Genomic DNA, 27,625 nt, shown 5'->3' with positions numbered 1-27,625 from the left:
GGCGGGGCAATGTCTATGACTTGTAACCACAGCTTATTGACTTGATTATTCAGTCTTTTTATGATTGAACCACACACACATGGTGCTGAAGAGAAACAACAAGAAACTGGTGGGCTGTTCCTGCTGGTGATACACTATATTCTATGAGATTATACATTTCAGAACTAACTTCTAACAAGCTGCTTGATTTTCTATTTAACAATAATAGAATAAGGCACTAGGAAGACATATAGCTTCAGTTTGTCTATACTGTAGGACTCTGAACCAGGTAAAAAAACCGTAAGACTAAATTCCACACCTTTTACACAGCATCTGCCTTGGCTGTGGTTAGGGATGTAGTTTACAGTTTGGTACCAGTTTGGTTGTCAATTCACCAAACTGGCAGCTGCTTTTGTGATAGAATGAGAACTGGAGTGTATTTTTCTCTTGTAATGCCCACTGGGTATATTATATTGGGAGGGGGGAGATAAATGCATTACATGAGTAACTTCGATATTAATTTTTAAAATGTCTGCAGTTTATCTAAATAACTGTAATAAGGAAAATGTCTATGATCAATAGGCCTGAAAATGAGACAAAACCAAAATAAATTCCAGTATGTACTGCACATTTTTATTTTAGGTGGGTGTCCACCCTTTTGTAGAAGTTACCTTCCAGGACACAGTCTATCAAACTAGCACTGCTGATGGCTCTCATCCATGTTGGAACGAAGAACTGCAAGTTGATTTTATGTAAGTTACGTGTACCTCACTTTTAATAATGTGTACAGTACTTCAAGTTTTCTGTGGCCAAATGTTTTTTTACATTGCAGCCTGTTCCATTATTTTAAGTCTCTGATTTCAACTGTATATATCGGTTACATATGTTAAATCAGTAATCCCTGATTTTGCATGGTTGTGGAAATTATCTGAATATTATCATAGGGGTTGCCTTGCAGGGAGCCTGAAGAATATGAAATGTTGAAGGCTTCAGACTTTTTTTTTTTGTTTAGAAATATAGGTTTGGATTCCAGGTTCCACATTCTTGAGTAGAAGCAGTTCTGATCATGTATTTGGTGAGTGCAGGTAGTCACAGATTTCCCCCCAGCTGCAGAATCTCCTGGAGGATAAAGATACCAATGGTGACTAGCCATGATGGCTGTGTTCTGCCTTCACTTTTGGAGGCAGTATGTCTCTAAGAACCAGCTTCTTGGAATCACAAGTAGGGAGGGTGCTGTTGCACTCAGGTCTTCCTTGTAGTCTTCCCATGGGCATCTGTTTGGCCAGTGTAAAAACAGGATGCTGGACTATATGTGTCTTCAGTCTGACCCAACGGGGCACTTCTGCTACCCCACCTCCTCAACTGTTCATGGTAGAACCCATTCAGAATGGCTTGAGAAGTTATGCATAAAGATGCAGTGCACAAGCAGAACTGCTTAGAGAACATTAAACCAAAACCTCAGTACAATATGACAGTACATTCATAACTCGGAAGTCAGTCCATTTTGGAAGTCTGTTCGGCTTCCAAAAGAATGCTCGAAAACCGGAACACTCAGTCCATTTTGGAAGTCTGTTCGGCTTCCAAAAGAATGCTCGAAAACTGGAACACTCACTTCTGGTTTTCAATCGTTTGGGAACTGGAACGTTCTACTCCCAAGATGTTCGAGAGCCAAGGTACGACTGTACATAGTTTCAGTAACTTTGTTATCAAAATGTTTGATTTAATTTTTTTGCTTTTTGTTTCAGCTCTCCAGGGCATGATTATACTTTTTCAGGGCTATCTAAAATCAAAGACAATATAAATATTAACATTTTTGATGAATTTGTGATTGAAAAGCATGAGGTAAATTGTAGACTAAATTTGTTTGGGTAATGTGTACAAGGAATCACAGAAGGTTATAGTATAGTATGGTGGAGTAAAGTATTGTATTACAGATTTTAAAGAAAAGTCTGGTATTTTGTACACCAAACCCTATTTCAGCATCATATTTGAAACTAGACAGCATTTTTTCTAAGAATGTTTTTCTAACCCAGCTAAATCATTTGGTATTTTTACAAGTATTAGATGTTACCTCTTGTTTCTAGTTTAAATATTTTCATTTCTTTTCAAATTGTTTATTAGCACTAGAAATAAAATTGGTGATATTTAATGAAGAGAGAATATTACTGAAAATCTGTTTTGTGCCCCCAAAGTTTTTGATAAGTTGCAGCTAGGAAAATACTTTTGGTCTGCTTAAACACCTTACACCGTGTTTAGGCAGTAAGTGAATAAAGACGTGAGATAGTTCTAAGATTCAGCTGTTGAGGAAACATAGTTGAATAATGCATACTAAAATACAAAAGAGTAACACAAATTATTAATTTCGTTAGGACACATGTCCAAAAAACTGCAGTGGTCACTCCTATGCAAGAAAGAATTGGCTTGGATCAGTTATGTTTCCTTTCTCTACACTCCTGGAGCAATCAAAGGTAATGAAGAAGAATCATGCTTTTAAAGATTTTGTATCATTAATATAGCTGCAGATAATGAGTTGCTTTTAAAATAGCAAAATTGTAATGCAGCCATATCATCAGATTTTTAAACTCTTAATACTTGCATTTGTTTCAGTAAGCCAAATAATGTGTGTTTTCACAGATTTGTGGTACATTTCAAGTAAACATGCCACCGGTTTTGCTTGGATATACTTGGAGTAAGACATATGTGCCTCCCAAAGAAGAATGTCATGGCCAGAACTTGAAGGAATATACTTTTTTAACCATATTTGCCACTATTGAACCTCAAATATCTTCTACTGAAAATAATTTAGAATCAGACAAGGTTGGCCTTTATTTTTTACTCTGTTTAATAAATAGGATAATTTGCATGAAATTATTGCTTTGAAATTTATAACTGAGATTATAGTTTTGATCTCAGTTTAAAATAAGTTTTTAAGGACTTTGGAAGAACCTGCTGGATCAGGCCAATCGGCCTTCTAGTCCATTCTTCTGCTCTCACAGTGGGCAACCAGATGCCTGTGGAAAGCCCAAAAGGGGGACCTTATCACAAGAGCATTCTCCACTCCTGTGGTTTCCAACAACTGGTATTCAGAAGCTCACTACCTCCAAGCATGGAAGCAGAGCATAAACACATGGCTATTAGTTATTCATGGCTGTATCCCCCATGAATTTTTCCAGTCCTCTTTTCAAACCACCCACGTTGATGGTCATCATTGCCTCCTGCAGAAACATATGCCATAGTTTACATATGTGCTGTGTGAAGAAGCACTTTAGTTTGTCTGTTTTGAATGTTTCAACATTCAGTGAAGCTGAATGTCCATGAGTTCTAATATTATGAGACAGGGAAAAAAACTTTTTGCTATCCACTTTCTTCAGGTCATACGTAATTTTATACTGTTGCATCATGTTACCTTTCCATTTTACTGTCCATTCATTCAGTTTGTAGAGGTCCTTTTGGAGCTCTACACCAGGCATAGGCAAACTCGGCCCTCCAGATGTTTTGGGACTACAACTCCCATCGTCCCTAGCTAACAGGACCAGTGGTCAGGGATGATGGGAACTGTAGTCCCAAAACAGCTGGAGGGCTGAGTTTGCCTATGCCTGCTCTACACAATCCCTTTTTGTATTAACGATCCTGAACAATGAATGACCCTGAACAATTTAATATCATCAGCAAAGTCAGCCACATCACTGTTCACTACTAACTCTCGATTGTTTTTCAGTTCATAGATCATGAAGATCAAACACTGTTGCAAAAAGCATACATTTTTAAGCAAACATGCAAAGCATTGTTTCCAAAGAGGAGAATAATAACCTCAGCTTTTAACAATCAAGGAAGAAATATTTTAGTAACAAAGTACATTACCTCTCTGAATCCACCTCAGCAGTTATTAGATATGTGTGCTGATGAGCCTAACTCAACTTCTGTAAGTATGTAATGTTTATCACAGAATCAGCACATACTTGGTGGGCTGGGGCGCTCATAGCAGGGGTCCCACAATTAAAGGCAAACTGCTGGAAACTATGAGCTGTAAGGCTGGCATTGCAGCATTTGGTTCCAGTTATGAGACATGTGATGCTGAGGATGGTCAATACCACAGCCAAAGCTCACATCCATCATCAGGGTGGCATAAGATCACAGCTAACCTCTGTAAGGATGTAAAAAAAAAGTAACACGAGTTAATTATTGCTTGATGCCTTTAATTAAACGCCAAATGTCAGATGGATTATTTTAATATGTATTTCTGAGACAGACATACTCCTATTTGTTTTGTAGGATCTTATATCACGATTTGTGTCTTTAATTCCTTGTATATCAGACACTGGGGATGAAAATGATGATGTTGATCTTTGGATGACATCAGAGGTATATGACATTTTATTTCTGCTATGCTTTTTTTACTGGTTTGATTTTTTAAAATGTAAATTGCATTTCTTAACCACTTTAAAAAGGATTTTATTGAAGAGCAGGGTATAAATTTGTTAAATAAAAAAAAGGTTTTGATGTTCCTTTTAAGTCATAATAATATGCCTGAAAATATGAGCAATGATGTTTGAAATGTTTCTGCAGTTCAAACAAGCTTGAAGTTTGAGGGTCTTCTAAGTTAATTAAGATGAGGGGAGGGGCAGAAGCTAAACTGATAAAAGTAACAAGTCACCAGCCCTGCGTAGCTTTCATGCAAGTACTATAGTCAAAAAAGAAATTCCTTAACCACGTGTATGCCACAGAATTCGATCAATATATTACAGCATTGGAAAGAAAGATTTTAAGAGGAAATTACAGGTGTTATATCTGTTCCAGTTAAAATGGTAGAAAGTGTTACTAAAGCAAGACATGCTAAAAATATGGTAGAATTAGGGCCCCACCAGAATGATGTGGGTAATTGGCAAAACTTGGATGGGGGCATTTTCCACAGGATTACAGAGGGTTCCTGAACTTCATAGTGGCTTTCAAAGGGGTACTTTCATCCCAAGCTAAATAAAGCAATACAGCAGTATGAGCACCTTGAACTTAGTCTGCTTATTTTTATTATTTACATAATTTAAACATATAATATAGCAGTGGAAGAAATATAACTTGTGAAAGCATTGTGATTTTTTATTTTGCTACTTGAAGTTAATCTTTAAATAACATGCAAGCTGCCATTTCTGAACTTCCTCGTGGCAATGCCACTGTAGTATTATTTTTGTGGGAAGATGAAGAATATATGCATTGCTTTTAAGAATGAATGATCTTATATTTCTAACAGAATTTCCTTGAACTTGGTATTGGTAGTAAAGAAGAACATGCAGTGCTTCTATGTAACTACTTTCTGTATATTGGGAAAAAAGCATGGGTACTGTTGGGAACATCAGTGTTAGAAGTAAGTCTGGCAAAATATTTCAATCTTTGTTTCTATATTTCAAGGGTTGGTGAACTTTTTCGTTCTCAGTTCAGTGCAGATCAGTATGGAGAGAATCACCGGCAGCAGAAAACCATAGAGGGTGCATGGTTGAACGCTAAGTAGATGTTCTACTTGGTATGTCTGTGTTCAGAAGAGGAATGGCATGAAAATAAGAGTAGGCATGAACAACAGGGTCAGTAGTGAGCCCAGCGCTGAAAGAGAGCAACACAAACAAGTGCAAAAACCTTGAATGGGCAAGGAAATGAACCAGCTGACTCTGGAAGTGTCATCAGCAAATTCAGTCATTGAGCCAAATGAGATGCAGGCTTTAGGTTTCCTGCCTGTGGTATAGTTCTTCTCAGAAATATAAGCCACATAACAAGTAGAACAGTATAAATTCATAGCTTTATTATGCACTTCCCTCTTGTATAAACACAGACATAGGTTAAGTGTTGCTTTATTTATTTTCTTATTTTTTCCGTGTTATAGAGGCAGGAAAATAGAGTTTTTTTGGTAATTTTTTAAACAACAAAGCTGGCTGTATCCTTTGCTTATTACAGGGGAAAGTAGCTTATGTAGCAACACAAGAAAATGGAGAGTATTTTCTGTGGAATCCACTGAGTGGCCAGTGCTATAAGCAGTTTGATGCATTTTGCCCTCTACAGAGTGTTGATTGCTTAATCAGCTGGGAAAATGTAAGTATGATTAAACGGAGTAGAAAAACAATATACTGTTACATGCTTCCTGCATCATGGGAAGATTCATTGGCAGTGGTGGGTTTGTAATACTGTATTTCTTTACAGTAACAGAACATAGTGATGACAAATACACCCTTCTAATTAGATTTAACAGCTTGCACCAGATTTCCAGATAGCAACATTTATGGTCTGACCCTCCTCCTGCAGCCCTGTTTCCAACTTCAGCTGTAAAGCTCTCAGGCAGCTCACCCGTTCACTCACATTTAAATTACCAACCAATTTTAGATGCTTTTCCTCAGCTGAAGAAGGCCCAGGACATACCCAGCTTGAGCCTGATAACTATATTTCCCGATAAAAGTTCCCATTAACCATCACTGTTGTGAAAATGTTGTAATCTGGGTAGAGAAATTGGCAATATTATGCCACTAATGAGGGATCTTTGTAAGGTTTGGGAATTAATACAAATATTGTTTGTTTCCAGGTTGGTGGCAATGAGTCTCCAGCTAAGATATCATTCTACAATATAGTCATATGTGGAACTATTAAATCTGTAAATGTTTTATAAAATACTGTAGAAAATCCATCTGGACCAAGAGATTTTCTCACTTCTAGTTTTTAATTGCCTCTTTTATTCATTCTTCTTTAATTACCCATTCCATAAGTCCACAGCTTCCTTTACAGTTGGTATTTGTGTTGTGCTTAAAAAATTGTATAATAATTTTTTTTGAGGAGTACAAGGAGGAGAAAAATTCTTTATACTTCTCAGATTTGTTATGTAGAAAATATTTTTCTCCTGGTTTAGTTTTAATGGCAGTTATAGTTTCTTTATTGCTTTTATTTCATAATCTTGTGGCTAAGGGTTTAGACCCTCTTCACCCCAGATTCGTATTGTGTTTTAAGTACAGCTGTATCATAGTTTTCTTTATTTCTATGGTCTCCAATTCTTTCCACTTTATTTGCAATTTTTTAAAAAGCATTTTTGATCCTGTAACTGTGTGTTTGTTCCAGAAGGGAAATTTCCTGTTCCAGTTGTCATTTTTGTGTCCTACGTGATATGTTTAAAAGTGATTTTTCCTGTATACATGCCCCTTTCATCACTGCCTTCATTGTTTCCCACAATAGACCAGAGCTTATTCCTTCCGTATTGTTTTCCTTATTCCCCCCCCCCCCCCAATATTTTAGTCAGTCTTTCTCTTATTACAGTCATACCTTGGGTTAAAGTTGCTTCAGTTTGAGCATTTTCAGGTTGCGTTCTGTGGCGAGCTGGAAGTAACGGAACGGGTTACTTCCAGGTTTTGCCGCTTGCGCATGTGCAGACACTCAAAATGATTTTACGCACATGTGCAGAAGCGGCAAATCACGACCCGCGCACGCGCAGCCTCAGGTTGCATTCTGCTCAGGATGCGAACAGGGCTCCGGAACGGATCCCGTTCGCATCCAGAGGTACCACTGTAATTGATTTGTTATGAAATACCCTAGTGAGGTTGTATGTTCAACTGGAGTGAATTCAAATTTTGTGCAGACTGGGGCATGCTCTGTTATTTTGATCTCTCCTATTTGTGTTCTTTCACTGCATTTATCAGTGGGGTGGATGTCAATAGGAAGTCTATTCTGGATCACAAGCTAAACACTGGGTACACATATGTGAGTCATATCTCTCGGATTCATCTCCTGACAGACATTCCTTAGTCCCCACTCTTGTATAAACCTCACCAGTTTCAGTTGGTCTCTGCCTTTGTTAAGTTCTGTAGTGCTGCTACATTTCTGGGACAGCCCACTTGTTTTGCAAAACTCCATATAAACGCTGGAACTTCCATATTTTAAATCAAATCCAGTATAGATTTCAGTGTATGTGGAAATGGGAGTATCATTCAGTGACAGCAGATGTTTTGTAAGCAGAAGGTCCTAGGTTCAGTCCATGGCATTTCTAGCTAAAAGGATATGTGGTGGCAGAACTAGTTCAAATATGTGTTTATTTCAATTATTTATTGTTTACATTTTATGTCTTGATAGGTCTGGTTCAACATACAGCAGAACAGTTCACCAATGTGTGTCAGTTTTGATATTTCAAAGGAAAGCTTATGGAAACAGTTTCTTCCATACCACGTTCAGGATTTAAAAATGCAGACTGTACAGGTGACAAATATTTCAAAAAGTACTTACCTTGCAAGTGACTTGCCCAGTGGGGCAGAGCCTCACTGGATGAGCCTACATATTACATATTGGGGTAAGAAGGAAAGAAGAATTTGAGCTAGACTTCTGCTTTTAAAAATTGCAAGTTGCTCTGATACCAGAGAGCTGTGTGTGCATTTAAATCAGGGGTGAGGAACCTCCATGTCACAGGCCTAATTAGACTCACCAAGACTCTCAGTTTGGTCTGTGGAGCTATTTTGGGCAAACCACACCTACTTGTCAGTCAAAAGACATCAAACACAGAAATAATGTGAGCCTTTGTTGTACAAAACAGTTTAGCAAGGGCACTCAAAAAGGGTGGTCTTCAACATCATTCAATCAACTTTAGGTCAGTGTTAGAAGACACAGGTGTTTACTATTTAATAGAGACCATCATAGGATGGAATGCTGGAATGTGGAAATTCTGTTTCCACATCTCAAAATTAGCTTTGAGCCTTGCATCCTGGAACATGAATCTATGTTTCAAGAATACAACTTGAATTTACTAATATATATCTCGGTAGTTTTTCTTTCTTTCCTTAACAACATGGCTTAATCAAAAAAATCTCCAAGCAGTTTACATAAAATAGTATACAATATTCATAAGGAAATAACAATAAAACCAGCAGACTTTAAAAATAAGTAGACAGATTGTGTCCACATGGAAACAGACAGTTCAATTCTTTACTGTCGTCATAGCTCAGTCAGCAGAGCCTGAGACTCTTATTCTCAGGGTCATGGGTTTGAGTTGGGCAAAGGATTCCTGCATTAAAGGGGGTTGGACTAGATAATGCTCGTAATTCCTTCCAACTCTACAATTGCATGGTTCTATGATTCTTTTAGGAGGAAAGAAACATGCAGTCTCATGGAATCTGGAACTGGAACCACAGGCTAATCCAACATTTCCTCATAGTGGGAAAACAGATGAGAGCTGAAGTTAGAGGGAGTAGTCTATTGTCAATTTTATCTGTGCTCTCACTCCTCTCCCATCAGTGTTAGCATTTTTCTGCACAGCTTCTCTCATTATTAATCTCCATACCACAAGCAGTAATTAATTGGTGCCAGTTATACTTCAGGAATCTCACTCCCTGACCATCTTATACGTTACAGCTGCATTTTTCTAGTAATGTATGGTGTGCTTTGTATCAAAAAATTGTGATACCTTCAGAAAATCGTTCCAGATCCTGCTTAATGTGTATCTGTATATTACAGTATTGTACAATATCTGTTTTAGCAAGAAGAACTATTTTACACGCCAACTGATCTAAGTTTAGTCGTAGAGCTACAAAATAGGTATGTACTTTAAACATCATGGTGGTGTTTTTTTAAAGCATTTAATGTTGCCACTCCTGTTTTCAAAGAAAAGCAGCAGGCTGTAGTTATATCATATTGTGGAAGGAAATACCATAGTTTAAATATGTACTGTGTGAAGAAGTGATTCTTCTTGTCTGTTCTAATCTTCCACTGTATAATCCTGGGTTCTAGTATAATGACAAAGGCCTGAACTCAGACTGAAGAGAGTCTATGTAATACACCATCACCACCCTGTCAAGCATCTTCTATAAAAAAAGAAAACAGTGAAATACTAGCAACTGTGGAACAGTTGTTAGACTATTCTAGGTCCAAGATTTGTTTCATTTTTGATGTCCTCTACTTTGGGCTAATGAAGGTGATGAATGGTTGGTGAAAGACCCTGTGTGAGAGGCAGGCAAGGGAAGATCTCCCGGGGTGAGAGGCTAGGAGAAGAAAGGGAAGCTCCCAGTTGAGAGCTGGAAGAGTCTATCCCCTTCAGTGTGAGACTAGGGTTAAGATCTACCTTAGAAGGGGGGGTTGTATCCCCCCTTTCTCTTTTCTCTCTTTTTTGGTTTTATATAATTTTTTAAAATTATAATATATGATCAACTGGCATCAGTTTAAAAGATGCCAAAAAAAGAAGTTTTTTCATTCAGCCTGCTGACTAGAAGGAAGCCTTGTAATAAGTCATCTGCCTTCTTCTGTTGTAGTGTCAGTTATGCCACTTAAAAGGCAAGGCCCATTAGCAAACTTGACATCATGACCACTTTCCATTCAGCCTCTCTTCCTTCCTATCATAGCTTCTCCTGCATGTATGGTTTGTATGTAGTTTTCCCCTTTGCAAATATTGTTTCTGTTCTACATTCCATGATACCCACTAATTTAGACGTTTTGTCACTATAATGTTAATACAACACTACGTTTTGTTAATACAATGCTGTAATGGTTACTGTTTATGCTGCTACTTTTTTTTTTTTAAAAAAAACAGGATTGAAAAGACTTTGAAAAAGAAATTTATGGAATGGCGATCTCAGCAGCCAACTCGGTGGCATCGACAGTGTACCAGTGTCTTACGACAAATTCTCTCAAATCTAGAATTTAGAACTGGTCAGATAGCTAGAGAAAAAGAAGAAAATAATTTGGAGGCTTTCCAGGAACATTACTGGGTTAGTGTTTATGCTACTAGATTATTAAAATTTCCTGCTCTCAGGGACACTCACTCCCATTATTTCTTCTCTTATAAAGGGTGGGGGGGGGTTTGGATCTTTTCAGTCAGGACTGAGCCACAGGCAGACATCACTTAGGAGCTAGGCACAAAAGTTCAGAGATAAGGGATCAAGCCCAAGATTTAGAGTTGAGGGGGCTAGTGCTCAGAGGTAAAGCCAGAACTCAGAACTTAATCATTTCACTAGGTGGCCTTGTTTTTATTTAAACAAACTTCAAACACGAAACAGTGTTAAGGTACTGAAAAATGTTATAGAAATTATACTTTCTAAAGTTTAATATCGTTGCTGAGCAAATATGCAACGTTTGATGTTTGACACAGTGATTATTTTATAATGTAATTTCTAAATTTTTGTAGGTTACAGGATTTCCTATTCAAATGCCGTATCTGGATCTACAGTCAATAACTGAAGCTGTTTATCAGACAGGAATTCATTCTTCAGAGGTTCCCAACACAGAATTTGCTCTTGCTGTTTATATTCATCCTTACCCAAATAACATGTTATCTGTCTGGATATATTTAGTATCTTTGGTACGCCATCAGTAAGCAGTACCACAAAACTCTTCAGGAATCAAGAATTTTAGTGCAGCCTTGAGGAGCTTGCTGGTTGTGATGTCTAAATTTTCACTCTTATATCAACAAGTAGTAGTAAGTTATGTCTTGAGATTCACATTGCTTTTGCAGAGATTATCTCTTAAATGTTCCTCACATATTGCTTACTAGATATATGTAAAAATGCTGTTCATTTGTAATTGTATTAACTTGTGTTTTCATTTACTTTCTGCAGTGGTAAAAAGCATGAAAAAGATTTTAATAATCAGAAAATAAAAGCTTTCTTGGCACACATCTCTATATTGCAAGATTTAAATTAGCCAGATTCAAAATGTTATATTGCTGGTTCAAGGACTTGTGTTTCTAATGACTACCCAGTGAAAGCAGCCTTGAATCAATATTCACCATAAAGGCAAGGGACCAAACCTCCTTTACCTTTGGATAATGTCTGAAATGGCATATTAGCCAGCAATTTGGTTCATTCTCTAGACACTCCTGCATACCATCCTATGCTCACTAGTCAGTGTCTTCCAAGTTTGCAGTTATGTATGCTTTGTATTTCCTTTAGTACAAGAGTAGAAATACATTGTTGAATAGCTAGCTGTAGAATTCTATGTCATCCTGTTAGCAATTGCCCTATAACCATGCTGATTTCAATGTGATTTCAGTATAAATAGCCTATAGTTCCACTGCTAGTTGTTTATAACCTAATACAGAAACATTTCCTGTCTTGCTTCCTCTCCTTCTTAGAAGAGGAGGATGTGTCAGTGGTGGAGTATAAAGTAGACCTTTTTTTGCTATAGATTTTTTAAAAAGTATTTCCTGCCTATTTTGTTTCTAGAGTTAGCATATTTAAAAAACACACACATGCTGGGACATATGGTATGGAATGAGCTCCATTCAATTGCTGCACACAAATATACACACCACTAGAGAGATGATTGCTCAAAACTAGTTTTATTTTTAAAATGAGTGCATGGCACTCAGCTGGAATTTTTTTATTGTAGACATTTCTCTTGCATGACCACGACACACAATTCCTTCAGTTGGAATTTCAAGTAGTGTGTGGATTCAATGAAGATTGACCAAACCCATTTTTTTTATATAAAAAAGCAAGACCTGGAAATGGTTCACAGTGCATATTCTATTGTCAATATCCTGCTAGTATGTCAAAACTCAAAAGGCTACGGTAAATAATAAATAAATAAAAAATTCAGAGCAGAAAACCACAAACCCAATAGCACATAGTGGATCCTTTGAAGTCTAATGACTTAAATACAAACAATACCCTATTACACATAGGCTTTGCTGTTAACTAATTACCCTCCCCCAGAATTCCAGTGTTAATTATCAGCTAATGTTTGAGTGTACAGGCCTACAAAATAGACTTCTTTTGTATTAGTAACTCGTTTGCTGTCACACACATGGAGGATGAAAATGAACCCAATGTAAAAAAAACACAAAACAAGTAACCTGCTGTTATTTCAAGTCATGGATTACCACAAGACTGTACATTCAACGTATTATTGAGGTAGTCAAACAATGAAGAGTCTTACATATAGTATTACAAACTAAGTTGAGTATCTTTCCTTTTCAGATGCATTCTGTAGTCCTTCATCCTCACATATTAAAGTGAAACCACCACAGGTGATACCATCAGACCTCCACCTCTTCTATTTGTAACCTTCTCTCTGCCCCTTTAAAGGACAGCATGTGAGAGGAAAACAAGACAATACTTAAAGACCTTAGGAAAGAAGTAGCAAGGACACTTTATCAAATTGGTGGTGGTCTCAGAATGTTCCCTTCTCTCAAAAACTCCTCACATTTGTCAAAGACACCCTGAAAATATATTACGGTATAAAATAATTGCCTCAGAGGATTGTTTCTCCTCTAAATTAAAGAATATTTTCTTGCAGCATATTCAGCTCTAGGAGAGCCTTTTCAATCAAGCAGTGCCATTTCTCTCAGAGCACCAAGTGTTTGGGGATGGTCCCTTTTGTGAGGAAAATCTGTTGACAATTTTTATATATACTTTCCCCTATCAACTCATACTATTCTTTTGAAAAACTTAATCCATCCCTAGACATCAGGAAGCAAGTGCTACCTTCTGCCTTCAACCATCATGGATTCCTTCTCACATCTACATCAGATAGGAAGCTAGAGAAGATGTAAGGTGTTCACCTATTTGCCACTCTGTTTCTGGTATGAACCCAAGTATAGGAAATTAAATAGCTAAAAACTATCACCTTTCTGATAGTTATGCACTTAACAGTCTTTGTAGGACTATCTAGTTCACATCAGAAAAATATCTGAATCACTATTAATATGATTGTAGAAACAAGAACTTGTAGCTGTTCTGGTAGAGCCTGAGAACTTCAATCCCATATTTGCTCTGCAACTATCATGTACAATGCTATGCTACTTGAAAAGATTTAAATTGTACTTTCTCCCTATTTAAGTAGGAATTCAATACAATGGAGAAGAAAAAAAAGGATTTGGGTCATAAATAGTTGGTTACATAATCTAGGGGAAACCACAAACAATATTCAGTTGGCTATGGTACACCCTTGGGTTTTGTTTGAAGATAGCACACCATTCTTCCCAATAGAAAGCACAATTTTGGATTAAGGGAGTAGTCTGGATGAGTATCTGAACTCCCTTTGGTATTTGCTATGGCCATTACCCTGAGTGAGGAAACCCAAGAACACTACTTAAATGATATACACCAGTATCAAAGTAGTTTGATTATTCCCTGAGTTAGTATGACAGTTTAGCTCTAAAATGGTTTCAGCAAACACTAAAGTACTCTGAAGTATGAGATATACAAAAAAGTTAACCCAAAGGGCATTCTAACACAAAATCTCATCCAAAGATCTTGAACGAGAGCAGAACTGCCAATTTCAATCAAGAGGTTCTCTCCTCTCTCCCATGTGGCTCTCTATCTTGAAGGAAAGCATGGCACTTGGTGGAGTTTAAAGTCTTATTCAATACTGTATAGCGAAGGGTAGACGCAGTGGTCCCTTTAGAACCACACAGGATCATTCCTCTTCATGGGAAGACAAACTAAGCCAGTGCAGCAGTTTCTCAGCATCAGTTTTAAGCGCAGGCTTCAACTGAACAAATCCAACAACTGTGAACGGGGAGTAGTCCATCCTTCTCAGGTTATTAACACCTTATCAGTAGGTATAATCTCATATTAGCAGTTCCTGCAATTGAGTTACCTTTAAAAAAAAGTATTCAACTACTTCTCTGCTGTTAAGAGGAAAAATAGAGGACTGTCCTCCTTGCAGTGTTTTGCTGTAGTTATCACCTCTCAAAGCAGGGAGTAATGCAAGGATAACGTCCAGCAATCTGATAGCTTCGGTTGTAAGAAACACTTATACATGGCTTCACTTCTATGGGGACAGTTAGTGACATTCCAGCAGCCGTCTGTATATGACCTCTAGCCTGGACACCACCTTGTAAACCAGCTGGGCAAGTCTGCAGTGGATAAGACGACGTGTGGCCAGATGGCAGAATCTGCTGGCAGTTTTGCTGCTGCGCTGTCGGATGAAACTGCTGAGGAGTCTGATGTGCTTGAACATACTGGGGTATGTGCTGCTGTGGAGTTGTTTGAAATAAACTGTGCTGGGCTGCTGGAGAACCATGCTGTCCTTTTTGCTTGTTGGCTTCTTTTACATCATTATCATGGGCTCTAGAATATAATATTAAAACCTTGTTTTACTATCCATTTTAGAAAGGCTGGAAACCAGAACCCACCCATCCCATGTATGTATGTATGTATGCATGTATGCATGTATGTGTGCAGGCATATTGGGGGGAGAGTATTTCTTCATATATCAAAGCCTACTTGATATGCATGGAAATTTCTGTGGGAAGAAACTGAGGATGTCTGTGGGGGGAGAGGAACACACATATACAGGTGTGAACATTATTTACAATGCTTTAGATCCTGGCCCCAGTTTCAACAATAGAACACAATAATAATCTCAGTATTCTGTTTCACTGACATTACCTCATGTAAAACAAATGTAACAAGCACTTTACATCCTCGTAAAACAATTGGACTGGGGCGGGGGGTGGGGGGCGGGAAGAGACTTGTCAGAAAATAAGCAGCCTTCCAAAACAGATGCAGATCTCAATTTACATTGCAGATGCATTTTAAAAACAGCATCTAGGGTTGATTTTAAAACAGGGTGTTTCTTTTTTTACATATGCAAAATTTGGTATTTTTGAAAAAAACAGTAAAGTAAACCAGAGAAGGGGAATCTGTGGCTCTTGAGTTGTTGGGCTCCAGTTTACATCAGCCCCAGTCAATATCACCAATGGGCAGTAGTTTCACTCCAACCACATCTAAAAGGCCACAGGTTTCCTATCCTTACAATAAAATACGCCTCAGAAGGTTATACTCTGAATTTTTTAATAGTTTCAGTATGCTTAATAAGCTCTGCATTCTGGCACCTTAAATCTGCAATCCAAAACACTGTCATTTCTGAACATAGCTTGTTGAAATCGATATGGCATGCATGCAAGACCATGAGTTTAGCAGCAGGGTGTTAAAAGGGTATACTTGAAGCAAATGAATTCATGAATGTTTGAAACAGGTGACCGTTTAATCAAAAATAAGAAGTTTAATGTTTATCACCATCTGGTGGGTATGAATGAAGCACAGAACTCCTGTCATCTTTACAACTTCCTGTATTTGACTTATTCTGGCTATCTTATGGATATTGTTAGATTAGTTTTTATGCTGTTAAACGTGTGTGCTTCTGCTCTTTCATTTTATTGTAGGTACATCACCTTGGGTACTTCAGTAGAAAGATAACCAATAAGTGCACTGATAGAAGTCAGACAAGGTACTGTTTATGCAACTATTTCTAAGGCACCAATACCACCACGAGCCAGATTTTCCTTGCAGTAGTAATGCAAATCAAAACTCCACAATAAAAACCCTACATAAAAATAGTTGTATGAATAAAGCCATCATACAATTTCAGACCTTCTAAAGTGGTGGATTGCAGGCTGAAGACAATGGATGCAGAGCAAGGCAGCACAAGGAGGGGGAAACCACATTCAAGTCAAAAGCCGATTTTGTCAAGTGGGTCCCAAGGAAGGCAAGATTAGAATGAAAGTCCCCTTAATAAAGGCACTTTGTACCTTAGCCAAAACACACAAGGTTGAAGTCTGTGAAAACTAGGATGAATTTCAGGCAGAAAAGGGGGAAGTCATTGGGGGGAAATAATAAAATGTGGCAATTATTGTGAAAGCATTCAAGCTAAAAATGAACCAGTTGCCAGAATCAAGAATGACACCAGCATGACTACCAGTTTCTTCAAAGTGATCACAAGGCAAAACAAAACACATACACCCCACTGCATTCCACCACTTGGGCGATTTAAACCCACACCATCACGTTAGAGACTGCTTGAAAAACTTACACCAACAATCGTTCAATGCATGGCACCAGGAAGTCCCAGGAGTACGCAGTAAGGCGATGGAGTCTTGCTGGCCACGTTGGAGAAAGACGCAAGATAATCCTTGAAGAAGCCACACATGCAGCAGCCACTAACGAAGGGGCATAATTTAAAAATGCATGATCTGGAGAGACATCGGAGGATCACGGTTTAGTCAAGCACAGTATTAGCTGTGTAACCTAAGTAACTATGGGGGTCTTTAGAACAAAGCCATGAAAACGCACCTTGCAGGGATACTTCCAAAAAGTAGTCGGCATATTTTGCCATGTACAACTTTGTCTTGTCCAAGCAAACCATTGGCCATCCATCGTGAAGATCGGACTCGTGAACGGCAATGGAGAGGTAATAGTCAATGAAGTGAGCAGCTGTCGGGAGGCAGAGGTTCCACTGAAAGGTTTCCAGTAACAGCAGCTCCATGTGCAGCAAGTTCTGTTTGGTTAGTACCAGGTTCATGTTAGTCATGCAACCCAAGCTGTTTAGCTGTTCAAGTTTAGGCACACTGTCTTCCTTCTCTTCAAATTTACCTTGAGGGAAATGAGAAGGTAAAATTCCATTACAGCATAGGTACATGATAAAAACAAATGCATTTATGTTTTAGCTGCTCATGGAGGAACTGCAATGCCTCAAAAAGAAACCGATCAACGTTGCAAAATAAAAAAATAATAATAGCAGCTGCTATATAGCAGGGTTAGCCATCAGGGTGCCTTCCAGGAGTTGAAGCATAACTGTCATCATCCTCAACCATTGTTCAGGGGCTGATGGGCGTTGAACAACATCTGGAGAACAGCATGTTGGTCAGTCCTGCTACAGAGGATTAGCTAATTGCCACCACATCCTGCAAAAAGTTACAACGGGGATTCTGTTGCACTTGTAGTACCTTATATCACCTCATAGCGAAAGCTGCAGAGGTAGATAACGGCCTAACCAGAGCATATATACACTTTCTATTAAGCATAAAGGATATACATTTACAAAATCTATGGTAGATCTGGTCCTCAGTTTTAAAATTATATATAGGTTGCTCATTTAGGTTGACAATATAAATGGATTTATTTATATGTTTATTTTTTTAAGGTTTTGACAAAAGCGTTTTGAGTAGATTCAAGGCAGATTTGGTTTGCCGCTTCAGATATATTTACCGAGTAGAAAGCGATTGCTTTTTATTTGGGATGTATGCCATACTCAGTCCCGCAGTATCTGAAATAACCAGTTTTGGTTTCCGTATTTTTGCAAATGTGATAGAGAGAGGATTCTGATGTGGACAACTAGGTATAGTATCGCAATATTTGAAATTCTGAGGTATTTCATCCTTTGTTAAATTGCGAAATCAATTGTCCAAAAGCTTCTGAGGTAGACACAACAACTTCTAGCAGGAATTCTGCTGCTCACCAAAGCCCTCTTCACAATTTACTCATTGGGACAGGGGCTGCTTTTAGCTCTACCCTTCATTACATTAGCTCTCTGCTGCAGAAGTTATGGTTTTCTTGCCATTTGTTGAGGATCCCAGCACAATCTGAAATGCTTCCTGCCTGGGGTTCCACACTGTGTAGTGAGACTCCACATGTAGAGAAGGCTCCCAATTTGTAAGTTATGATCAACATGGCAGAGGTGGGAGGAGTCACACAATTTGGGGGGCAGGTTTAAACACAGCCCCAGTCACCTTGCTTTTGATGTGATTTGTACAGTGGAACCTCGGAAGCTGAACGCCTTTGAACTCGAATGTTTTGGCTCCTGAACGATCGAAAACTGGAAGGGATTGTTCCGGTTTTCAAACGATTTTCGGAAGCCGAACATCCGGCACGGCTTCCGATTGGCCACAGAGTGCTCCTGCAGCCAATCGGAAGCCATGCCTTGGTTTTCGAACTGTTCCGGGAGTCGAACAAACTCCCGGAATGGATTAAATTCAAAAACCACAGTACGACTGTACCTGAGGCAGGCCAGAGAGTAATGTGATATTAACACAGGACATGTGGATATAAGAATGAGATTGAATCTACATAGAACAGTGCTCGTTGAGAAACTGCCAAGGCCCTGTGTCTCCCTCACAATCCTTCAATATCATGCAGGGTGGTGTTTTTCTTTTTTTCTTTTTGCATAATTGTAGGACATGTAACAGACTGGAAAACTGAGGAGATTTTAACCAAACAATGGGAAATATGATTTTCAAATCTGTTAATCCTGTTGCTTCATACTTACTCGCTAAAAGCAAACAGGAAAGAGCCACCACATGCAGCTGCTGAATGGATATGTCGTAACGGTCCATAAAGAGGTCCAGGAGATAAACAGCAAGATGGCGGGCAGCAGGGCAGAGCCTGAAGCGATTGCTCACAATGGCAATCAAGTCTGCAAAGTATCTTCTCAGATTTAACTGGGGAGACTGGCCTTTATAGGATGGAAGCTTCAGCTCCTAAGTGGAGAATAACAGGCACTTTAAAAAAAGACAGCCACCACAGACATTGAAACTAACCAAAATTAAAGAAACTGAAGTAATTTTTAAGGTTTAGGAACCTAGGGTTTACAGTTTCTTTTATTTTTTCCTACTGATAACACCACACTCCAGATCTTGTGATGACTCCACTCGGATGTTACATTTACAGTCACACTTTGGATCCCAAATGCCCTAGAATTCATACGTTTTGGCTCCCAAATACCGCAAACCCAGAAGTGATTGTTGCAGTTTGCGAATGATCTTTTGGAATCCAAATGTCCAACAGGGCTTCCGTGGCTTCTGATTGGCTGCAGGAGCTTCCTGCAGCCAATCAGAAGCTGCGATTTGGTTTTCGAACATTTTAGAAGTTGAACGGACTTCCGGAACGGATTCCGTTTGACTTCCAAGGTACAACTGTATTTGTTGTTCTTATATCACTCCTTACCTCCTGCCAGAGCAGCTAACTACTGTCTTAAAGCACAATTACAAATAAAGCAGGAATTAAAGTTATCAACGGATCAAAAACAACCCTTTGAAACACAACCACATTCCTGCAGCACCCTAGAAGATAGTTGCCACGGTCTGTATATAGCCACCCAATGCCAGTCTCTGAAATGTGTCTTGTAAGTAGGAGCAGAAGCACTTTTACACAATGCCTCCCAGTCCCTACTCACAAGTCTAGCAGGATACCATGGTCAATGGTATCAAAAGTCACTGAGAAATCAAGGAAGAAGAACAGGGTTCAGATAATCAGTTTCTTCCAAGAGTGCAAGAAGCTGGGCCGCCACAACCCTCTCGGGTACCTACCTTCCAGCCAAAGGGAAAGCCAGGTGGAATTCGTCAAATAGCTCTGAGTGCACCGCCTTCTCACATAGCCACACATACGCAACATCCTGCACGCATCCAAATTAGCTACAATGAGTGGTGGGTTCAAAATGCACTTTTCATCCAGTCCGTTTCATCAGCTGCAGCTCTTTCAAGTACCAGGGAACAGCACTGACTCCACAGCACTAGAAAGGACACTCAGGAACAATAGTGCTGACGGCCTGCCACATCTCCCTAGAGACTAAGGCCTTGACAGAATCACTAGCTCCACATGCAAGAAAATTCCACTGACCATTCAGGAATCCACTGGATTCCATAAGTGCCCAGGAGTGGGCCTTTTTTTGAATCTTTATTCATTTATAACGTAACGGAGTGTAACAGTAGGTGTCAAATAGAAGTAGAGATGTATCTAGAATCAAACATATGGGAACAAATTTCCATACCAAAATCAAACATAGCAACAAAATACCACAAGGTTCCAAGTAACACAAATAGGTTTACATTGTCCTGCACCTTATTACTGCAGTACATTATAAAAAGAGTCAGTTTTTGCACAAAAGCCTTATTTTGTTACCTGTTCTCTCCGGTTCTCACCATATATGTAAGGGTTGTTCATAGGCCTTTCTTTCCCTACCACCACCACCCAAACTACTTTAGCCTTCAGTCCTATTACTTGTTACAGTGCTCACGTAACAGACAAGGCAAAAGGCTCCTTCAGCTAATCTAGAACAGTAACACCCCTATGCATTGTCACAGTGCTCACATAACAGACAAGGGAAAAGGCTCCTTCAGCTAATCTAGAACAGTAACACCCCTATGCATATGAGCAGCTGGGACAGCCCACTACACGGGCTTCTATTACATTAGCAAGATCTGCCTATAATCATTGCTTTCACAACACCTCTGTGGTGGAAAGGGTTACTGGATCTCCAGCTCACAGCTGGACCAAGGGGAGGCAGCCAATTAGCACATCTGACTAGCGGGCATGCCAGCACTTATCACCTCTCCAGACTTGTTTGCACAAAACAGATGCTATGATCCATCTATTCGCATGTAAGTACCCAAGAATTCACTGGAGCTAAGAATACAAAATGCCAGCAAGTCTGTAGTCTAGGAAGTTATGAAAGATCATTACAATGAGCATTGGGTGTTGCTAGAACAGGGAAACTTTATGCAGCACTATATCCAAGGGCTATAGTCTGTAGAGCATGAGACTCTTAATTTTAGGATTGTAGGTTCAAGCCCCATGTTGGGCAAAAGATTTCTGCATTGCAGGGGGGTTGGAATAGATGAGCCTTGTTGGTCCCTTCCAACTCTACAATTCTATGATTCTAAGTGTTCTTGGTTTTCACAGGGAAAACCACAGATAAAATGCTTTGACATACAAAGGCCTGAATTTACTTTACTGCTCAGCTGCCTTAGATAGCGATTATCCTTTGTAGTCAAGGGTTAACTGCAAGAGTCACTGCTTTAGTTACCTGACTCAGAGCAGTCAGCAAGGTAAGACATCACAGCCCAGTGCTTTAAAAATAAACATACGACAGAGAATCACTTCCACTGAAGACAAGACAAGTCTATAATTAAAGTAATCAAGACAGAATATCCCCAAATAATAGTCTGGATTTAGTTTGCATCAAAGAATGATTTACTGTGGAATAAATCCAGAATTTCAGGATCTTTTTTCGAAGACACATCTGACTTCAGCTATCTTTCTTAGCTTACACTGGGATCAACAAAGGCTTAAAGAAGCTGGCGAGAGAGCAGAAAAATGGGATGATAGTCACACAAACCACTCATGCTTCAAAACAGCTGCCAGGGCAAGTACGCTGGTTTAGTTTCAACTGATGCTTCAGTTGTCAGTAGAACTGAATGGGGCAGCCCTGCTCCTGTTTGTGACCTATATGTGAGTATGACTAAGGTGCTGTTCAGACAGATTAATGCTTAAAAGGATGCAGTCCTAAGCACTCTTACAAATATGTAAGTTCTGGTGCTTTCAGTTGTATTTACATCTGAGTAAATATGCTTAGAATAAGATGCATGCTCTCCTCTTCAAGAGAGAATTGACCCAAGTTGTCAGCCACATCCAGACCTTTACTCTTTCAGAATGCTGCTATAATTAAACATCATCAGCTGACATTTATAGCAGTGGTAACTGCTGAGAGAGCATTTGTGCAACCAGAGGCAACTACACACACACACACACACACCAAAGGGTTCAGAAATAAGTGGCAACTATTTATGAAATTAACATAAGTGAATCAGTACAGAATATTAACTGGTAATTCCAGAAGAGTTGCCATCATTATTCCAGCAGGGGTTATGTGCCTTTAACAGTAGCACGAAAGGCAGAAATTCAACCACTGCACCTGTTGAATTTCTACCCTGTTTAAAACCACAGGAGTCCTGCCAGAAACAGGTGGCAACATTTAACTCCAGAGCAGATAACGTGCATTTGTTTATTATTAAAAAGCTAAAATCAAGTAGTCATTCCAGATGGAAACCCAACATTTTAAGTTGGGCAGCCTATAAGATTTGTAAGTAAGAAATGTTCTCACACTGGTCCTTTGAGGAAGACCGCTGCATTTTTATTGCAGTCTGCCTCTAGTCTAGGGGAAAGAGACAAATAGAGCTAATGGGCTGGCAATTTCCGACTAGGATCTATAGCACTAGCCAGCTGTCTAATGTCCCTTTAACGACTATGACCCAGCCTCTCCCACAGTTGTTCCTGCCGCCCAGCAACCCACTATCACATTTTATTCATTCTTTAGGTAGTTCCCATGAAACTCTGGCTCAATAGCCCAGCTAAGCAGCCTTGAACTTCCACACAGCGCAACGGGCTTTGGGACAAGGCATCTGAAGTTGTCTTGATGATTTATTTCAAAAAAAGGAAAACCCTTTTGTATAGGAGGTAGAATAAAGCCTTTTATGATCAGGGATGAGTCACTTTGGGAAAAGCCAAGACTAAACAGGTTCTCACAATTCCTGAATGAGTAGAGAGAAAATAAACAGGTCCCTCAATGAAGTTACTATCTGAATAGGAGTTTCATCTCCACATGCTGTTCAATTAAGAAAGTAAAGCTGATCAAGCAAAAGAAAAGTTTCAATAAACTCTTTGAAGACAATGCAAAGTATATTACCCTTTGTTTCTATAGGTGCTGGAAAGCACTTTGCTTGAAACCTTCGACTCAGCCACCCTTCTTGATCCTCAGAAGGAACATTTCAGACTCCTTTGCAAAAGCAACAGGTCCAGTTTCAAATGCTCACAAATATACATACATCTGGCAGACACCATGACTCAGAAGACAGACAGGCAGACACAGATCTGTGAGATCTAAGTTTCATCTCTGCCACAGACATATAATGCAGCCTGAAGCAAGTTGTGTGGGCAGTCTGGGATGTTTACCTTAGGCCCCAGTTCAGAGAAAGGTGAAGTCTGATCCTAGGCAGTTTTAGGACACTGGCTTGGAGTCTAACTTTGCTTCCATGAACATTGCTTTGGCAACTTTCCCCTCCCTACCCAGTTTCCTCCAAAAACTGTTCCCAGTGCCTGGGAGGCCCTGGTACACCGTGCTGGGTGCACATGAAAGATGACAGAGTTGCCCTGTCCCATGAGAGAACAAAGCAGCTTAGGAATTAAAGCCACCGGAACCAATGGGATTTAATGTACCTAAGCTTTATGGTGCACCCTATGAGTGTCTACTCAGAAGCAAACCCCCTTCAGTGGGAAATACAAGGCCGGTTATCAAGATGGATTTAAAGCACAACTAACTTTCAGGGCATAGGGGCCTCAGAAGCAAGTCCCCCTGAATTCCCAACAAGCATGCAGTTAAGTTTCCCCCACGGGAACATATTAGCAACTTCGCTCCTGAAACAGCCCTGTGAACGAACACAAGTAAGACTATGAAATCCATCTGGAGGTAAACAGGCGGCCCATAGGGCACGGCCTTCCTGCAAAATGTAAACGCTGGGGACAAAAGAGTGAACGCAGGAAGCCGTTTGATGCGCCCAATGTGGGGTGGGAGGAGGCCAGAGAGAAAGAGCAGTAGGCAGCTGTTTCACCCTGTCACTCAAAAGAAGCAAACTTGATTCTAGCACTGAGCAGCCCGAGACCTACCTTCACCCCGAGCAATTAAAAAAAAAAAAAAAGTGGGGGAAAGTGGTAGAACACGATCGTGCCCTGATGTTCCGAGTTACCTTGTAGCGAAGCGCTTGGTGGATGTCGGCAGCGAGCTGTCCTTTCCACCACTGCCCCTCTAGCTCCATGGGACAGGGTGAGGCGGCCGGGAATCAGCAGCGGGCGGCGGCGGCGGCGGCAGCAGCACCGAAGCCTGCACAGGAGAAGGAGCGGAAGCAGCCCGGGCTCAGACCCCCTTTTCCAGGGCCGCCGCTTGCGCCCACTTAGAAGCAACCGGGCAACCCACCCCACCTCGCCCCGCCGAGCTACGAGAACTCCGCGATCCCCTCCCCTCCCTCTTTCCAGGGAGGGAGGCTGGCCGGCCGAGGGAGCTGCGCTTGAAGCCACGCAGCTGATCCCACTCAATGCACGTCGAGAGAGAGGCGCGCAGGGGATCGCGCTCGGAGTTTTTGGTGCCGCGCCCGCCGGATCCCTCTGGTGGGATGCGGGGAGCCTGGGGTTGCATTAAAGGGCGGCGGCGAGGTGGGCGCCCAGCTGAGCTTCGGAGGCGGCGGAGGACGTCTTGGCCTCTTGACAAGGGCTGCGGGGAAGAGCGAGCGCCTACCACCTCCTCCCTGCCCAAGACCGTCCCGCAGCAACTGCCAACTTTCCTCCTCCTTGTGGAAAGCGAGAGCGCAGCGCCAGATGAAGCTACAACAAAGGGCTTGACACGCTTCCTCCGTCTGCTGCCCGAGCTTGCCTCTGGAGAGTCCCCTTCTCCTCCTCCTCCGGAGCTCCGCGCAGCCCCGCCGCCTCCTCCTCTCCACTTACCCGGAGTTTGCCCAGCTCCACTTCTCTCTTTACAGCCCCCGGGCCAGCCAGAGATCCACCTCGGGGATCTCCCCGGTCATCGCCCCGCCTCGAACGCCGATCTGCACCAGCTGCAGCAGCAGCTTCAGGCTCGGCATCCCGCGGGAGCTGCGCTCGTCGCCCGTCGCCATCCGGCGGAGCGGCTCCCTCCGTCCATTGTTAAAGGGGCTCCGAGAGCGACTCTGTATACAAAGACGGCGAGCCGGACACATGCGGCCGCGCCTCCTCCAATCGGCGCTCGCCTTACAACTCCGCTCAGGCCGCGCGCTCCAATCAGCGCGCGCCATCCACTCCCTTTACCCCCGCCGCTGCCATATGCGCTGGAAGTTTTTGGGCCAATTGGATTGCCGTAGGCCGCTCAGACTTAAAAAAGCAAAAGCGAGGCGGCGGCGGGCGAGCGGGGAGTCACGTGGCCTGTTTTGGTGCAAGTGGTTTTAGGTGCGCTCGGGTAAAGGTCGCCTTGCGTGGATTGGTTTTGGGTTTTTTTTAATGTTCAAGGCGGGGATATGTAAACGACTCAAGTCCTTGTCCGGGGCTGGTGGGGGACGTCTTGCGCGTTGTGAAAGTGTGTGTTTTTCAACAAGTTTGAATAAGCGTATATGCTTATCAGTTTAGAAAAGGTTGGGTGCGGAGAACAGCCAGGATCGAATAAGGGGATCGTGATAAGAGGAGTGGAGGCTGCATTGATCAAGGGTCAGAGAGCTGGTCTGATAGCCTTTGCTCCTTTCCCCCTTCTGGCTTCTGGGAATCACTTGATGTCTCTCTTTCTCAGAGCACACTTCCTAAATTCAGCTGCACTGGGTAATTGATAATTTGTAGAGCTCAGAAACATGAAAGTTGTGTGACTCATTGCGAACCATGTTTAATGCATGATATTTAATTAGCAACCCCAAACTGGGATGCCTTGCCTAATAGTCTGTAGATATTATTTCAGGTGGCTATGCAGAGCAAGGAGAGTTGGGCTGCATCCTTTGCACACTTAGCAGAGAGTATCACCCCATTAAATACAGTGCTACCTACATCCAAGTAAACATGCATAGGATTATGTTGCATGGCTGTGCTGTTTAAGATTCATGTAAGGCCCCTTAAGTCTTAATGCTTTCTTACTTGCGCTGCATGGTAGTTATGCCCTGGGTAAGTTTGACAGAAAGGAGTGGGACCTCAGAGTGAGCAAGTACAGGGTCAGGATGGACGTGGTAAAGCCATAGCTTTTGAGCAAAGCCATCCAGACTCTGTTGTAAGTACTACAGTCATACCTCGGGTTGAATGTGCTTCGGGTTGAGCGTTTTTGAGTTGTGGTCTGCAGCAACCTGGAAGTAACGGAGTGCGTTACTTCCGTGTTTCACCGCTCTTGCATGCGCAGATGCTCAGAATGACATCACGTGCATGTGTGGAAGCGGCAAAACACGACCCACGCAGACATGCTGTCACGGCTTACATCGTTCAGGATGCGAACGGGGCTCCGGAACGGATCCCGTTCGCATCCCGAGGTACCACTGTACCGAGATAGCTCAGTTCGTAGAGGCGGTTGTGGGATCAAGCCCCATGTTGGGCAAAAAGATTTCTGCACTGCAGAGACTTGGACTAGATGACCCTCACGGTCCCTTCTAGATCTAAAATTCTATGAAGTGGGACTTCTGAGTGAGTATGGACACAATTTGGTATCACATCTTATTACCTCTTTGACATGGTGCAGGCATTGTTCCACATTCATGGAGATGAAGGAGAAGGGCTTGGGATTTGTGTAGCTGTTTAATAGTTGCAGCCTCTCATTCATAAAGCATGAAGTCTGCTCAAGCGAATAGAGCTTGTGTGAGAAGAATGCAGTAGTTGGACCTGTCTAGTCACTTTTGCAGCCGAGGAGGTTTTGTGCACATGCTATCATCCATGCTAAATTGTATTTAATTCAGTGAGAGATGCATGCAAAGGATCACACCAGGGTCAGAGCCATCATTAGGCCAACTAGGCAGCTAACTAGGGTGCAGATCTCTGAGGGGCACAGTACTGACCTTTGAGGGGCACTGTTTTATACAGATTAGTTTTTGTCATATGTTCTAAACAAAATGTTTACTTGGCATTTTTCTTGGCATTCTGTGGTTCATCTGAAAAGTTGTACAGTGCTGGCATAGGATTAAAAAAAAACCCAACTTGTAGAATTATCTAGCCTTTTTTGATCCTATCACAAATGAACATTTGCACAGGGAAAGATCCAGAAACAATGGTTGCTACCTGGGAAAAGATATCCAAAATGAGCTTATATAGCTTCTAGTAGATGTTGCAAAGCAGAACAACTTAGCACATGCAAACTCAGCCAAATACTACTCAATTATTCTGGACTGCACACCTGATGTTAGTCACATTGAACAACTTACAATGATTGTATATTTTGTTGATGCTATCAAGCCACAGATAATGAGATGTCTGAGCCTGAGGTTATCATAAGAGAACATTCCTTGGGATTTGTTCCACTACAAAGGAGACTACAGCTGCCTTTATGACAGAAACTCTTCTTGGACAGCTTGAGCAAATGGGATTAACAATTGAGAACCTTGTGTGGTCAAAGTTATGATGATGGAAGTAACACGAAAAGCAAAGAAAATGGCATACGAAAGAGA

General features: G+C 41.0%; 2 protein-coding genes across 6 annotated transcripts in view; one reads left to right on the top strand and one right to left on the bottom strand.

Annotated features, from left to right (window-relative positions):
• CC2D2B (coiled-coil and C2 domain containing 2B) overlaps positions 1–13,162 on the top strand; it is a 35,747-nt gene extending 22,585 nt beyond the window's left edge. The window contains exons 25-38 of one of the 5 annotated variants that reach the window (XM_083443481.1): positions 622–731; positions 1,725–1,821; positions 2,349–2,447; positions 2,614–2,796; positions 3,698–3,901; positions 4,252–4,341; positions 5,225–5,338; positions 5,920–6,054; positions 8,071–8,193; positions 9,464–9,522; positions 10,511–10,688; positions 11,105–11,395; positions 11,535–11,845; positions 12,897–13,162. In XM_083443481.1, coding sequence (XP_083299607.1) covers positions 622–731; positions 1,725–1,821; positions 2,349–2,447; positions 2,614–2,796; positions 3,698–3,901; positions 4,252–4,341; positions 5,225–5,338; positions 5,920–6,054; positions 8,071–8,193; positions 9,464–9,522; positions 10,511–10,688; positions 11,105–11,293 — 1,581 coding nt within the window. In that variant the 3' untranslated portion in view covers positions 11,294–11,395; positions 11,535–11,845; positions 12,897–13,162. Of the gene's footprint in view, positions 1–621; positions 732–1,724; positions 1,822–2,348; positions 2,448–2,613; positions 2,797–3,697; positions 3,902–4,251; positions 4,342–5,224; positions 5,339–5,919; positions 6,055–8,070; positions 8,194–9,072; positions 9,523–10,510; positions 10,689–11,104; positions 11,396–11,534; positions 11,846–12,896 lie in introns of those variants that run through there. The other 4 variants (XM_083443482.1, XM_083443483.1, XM_083443485.1 and 1 more) reach the window with 4 other exon arrangements.
• CCNJ (cyclin J) lies at positions 12,238–25,330 on the bottom strand. The gene is made up of 6 exons (XM_083443554.1): positions 24,972–25,330; positions 24,221–24,354; positions 18,970–19,180; positions 16,998–17,297; positions 16,738–16,897; positions 12,238–14,993 (listed from the first exon to the last, which is right to left on the bottom strand). Exons 2-6 carry the CDS (start codon positions 24,287–24,289, stop codon positions 14,606–14,608), a joined length of 1,128 nt encoding a protein of 375 aa, XP_083299680.1. The 5' UTR covers positions 24,290–24,354; positions 24,972–25,330; the 3' UTR covers positions 12,238–14,605.
• Positions 25,331–27,625: the final 2,295 nt, after the last annotated feature.

The sequence above is a fragment of the Podarcis tiliguerta genome, assembly GCF_965153285.1.
Source record: "Podarcis tiliguerta genome assembly, chromosome: 5".
Classification (NCBI taxonomy): domain Eukaryota; kingdom Metazoa; phylum Chordata; class Lepidosauria; order Squamata; family Lacertidae; genus Podarcis; species Podarcis tiliguerta.
Note: the sequence above shows the minus strand (reverse complement) of the source record. Positions and strands in the feature narration are given on the sequence as shown.

What these genes read in the sequence shown, in the direction of transcription:
- CCNJ (XM_083443554.1), bottom strand. Translation starts at nt 24,289, where the DNA reads ATGGAGCTAGAGGGGCAGTGGTGGAAAGGACAGCTCGCTGCCGACATC. An exon ending in ACCAAGCGCTTCGCTACAAG is followed by an intron (nt 19,181 to 24,220) that starts GTAACTCGGAAC and finishes TTCTCCACTTAG; the next exon opens with GAGCTGAAGCTTCCATCCTA. An exon ending in TGCATTGAACGATTGTTGGT is followed by an intron (nt 14,994 to 16,737) that starts GTAAGTTTTTCA and finishes ATTATATTCTAG; the next exon opens with AGCCCATGATAATGATGTAA.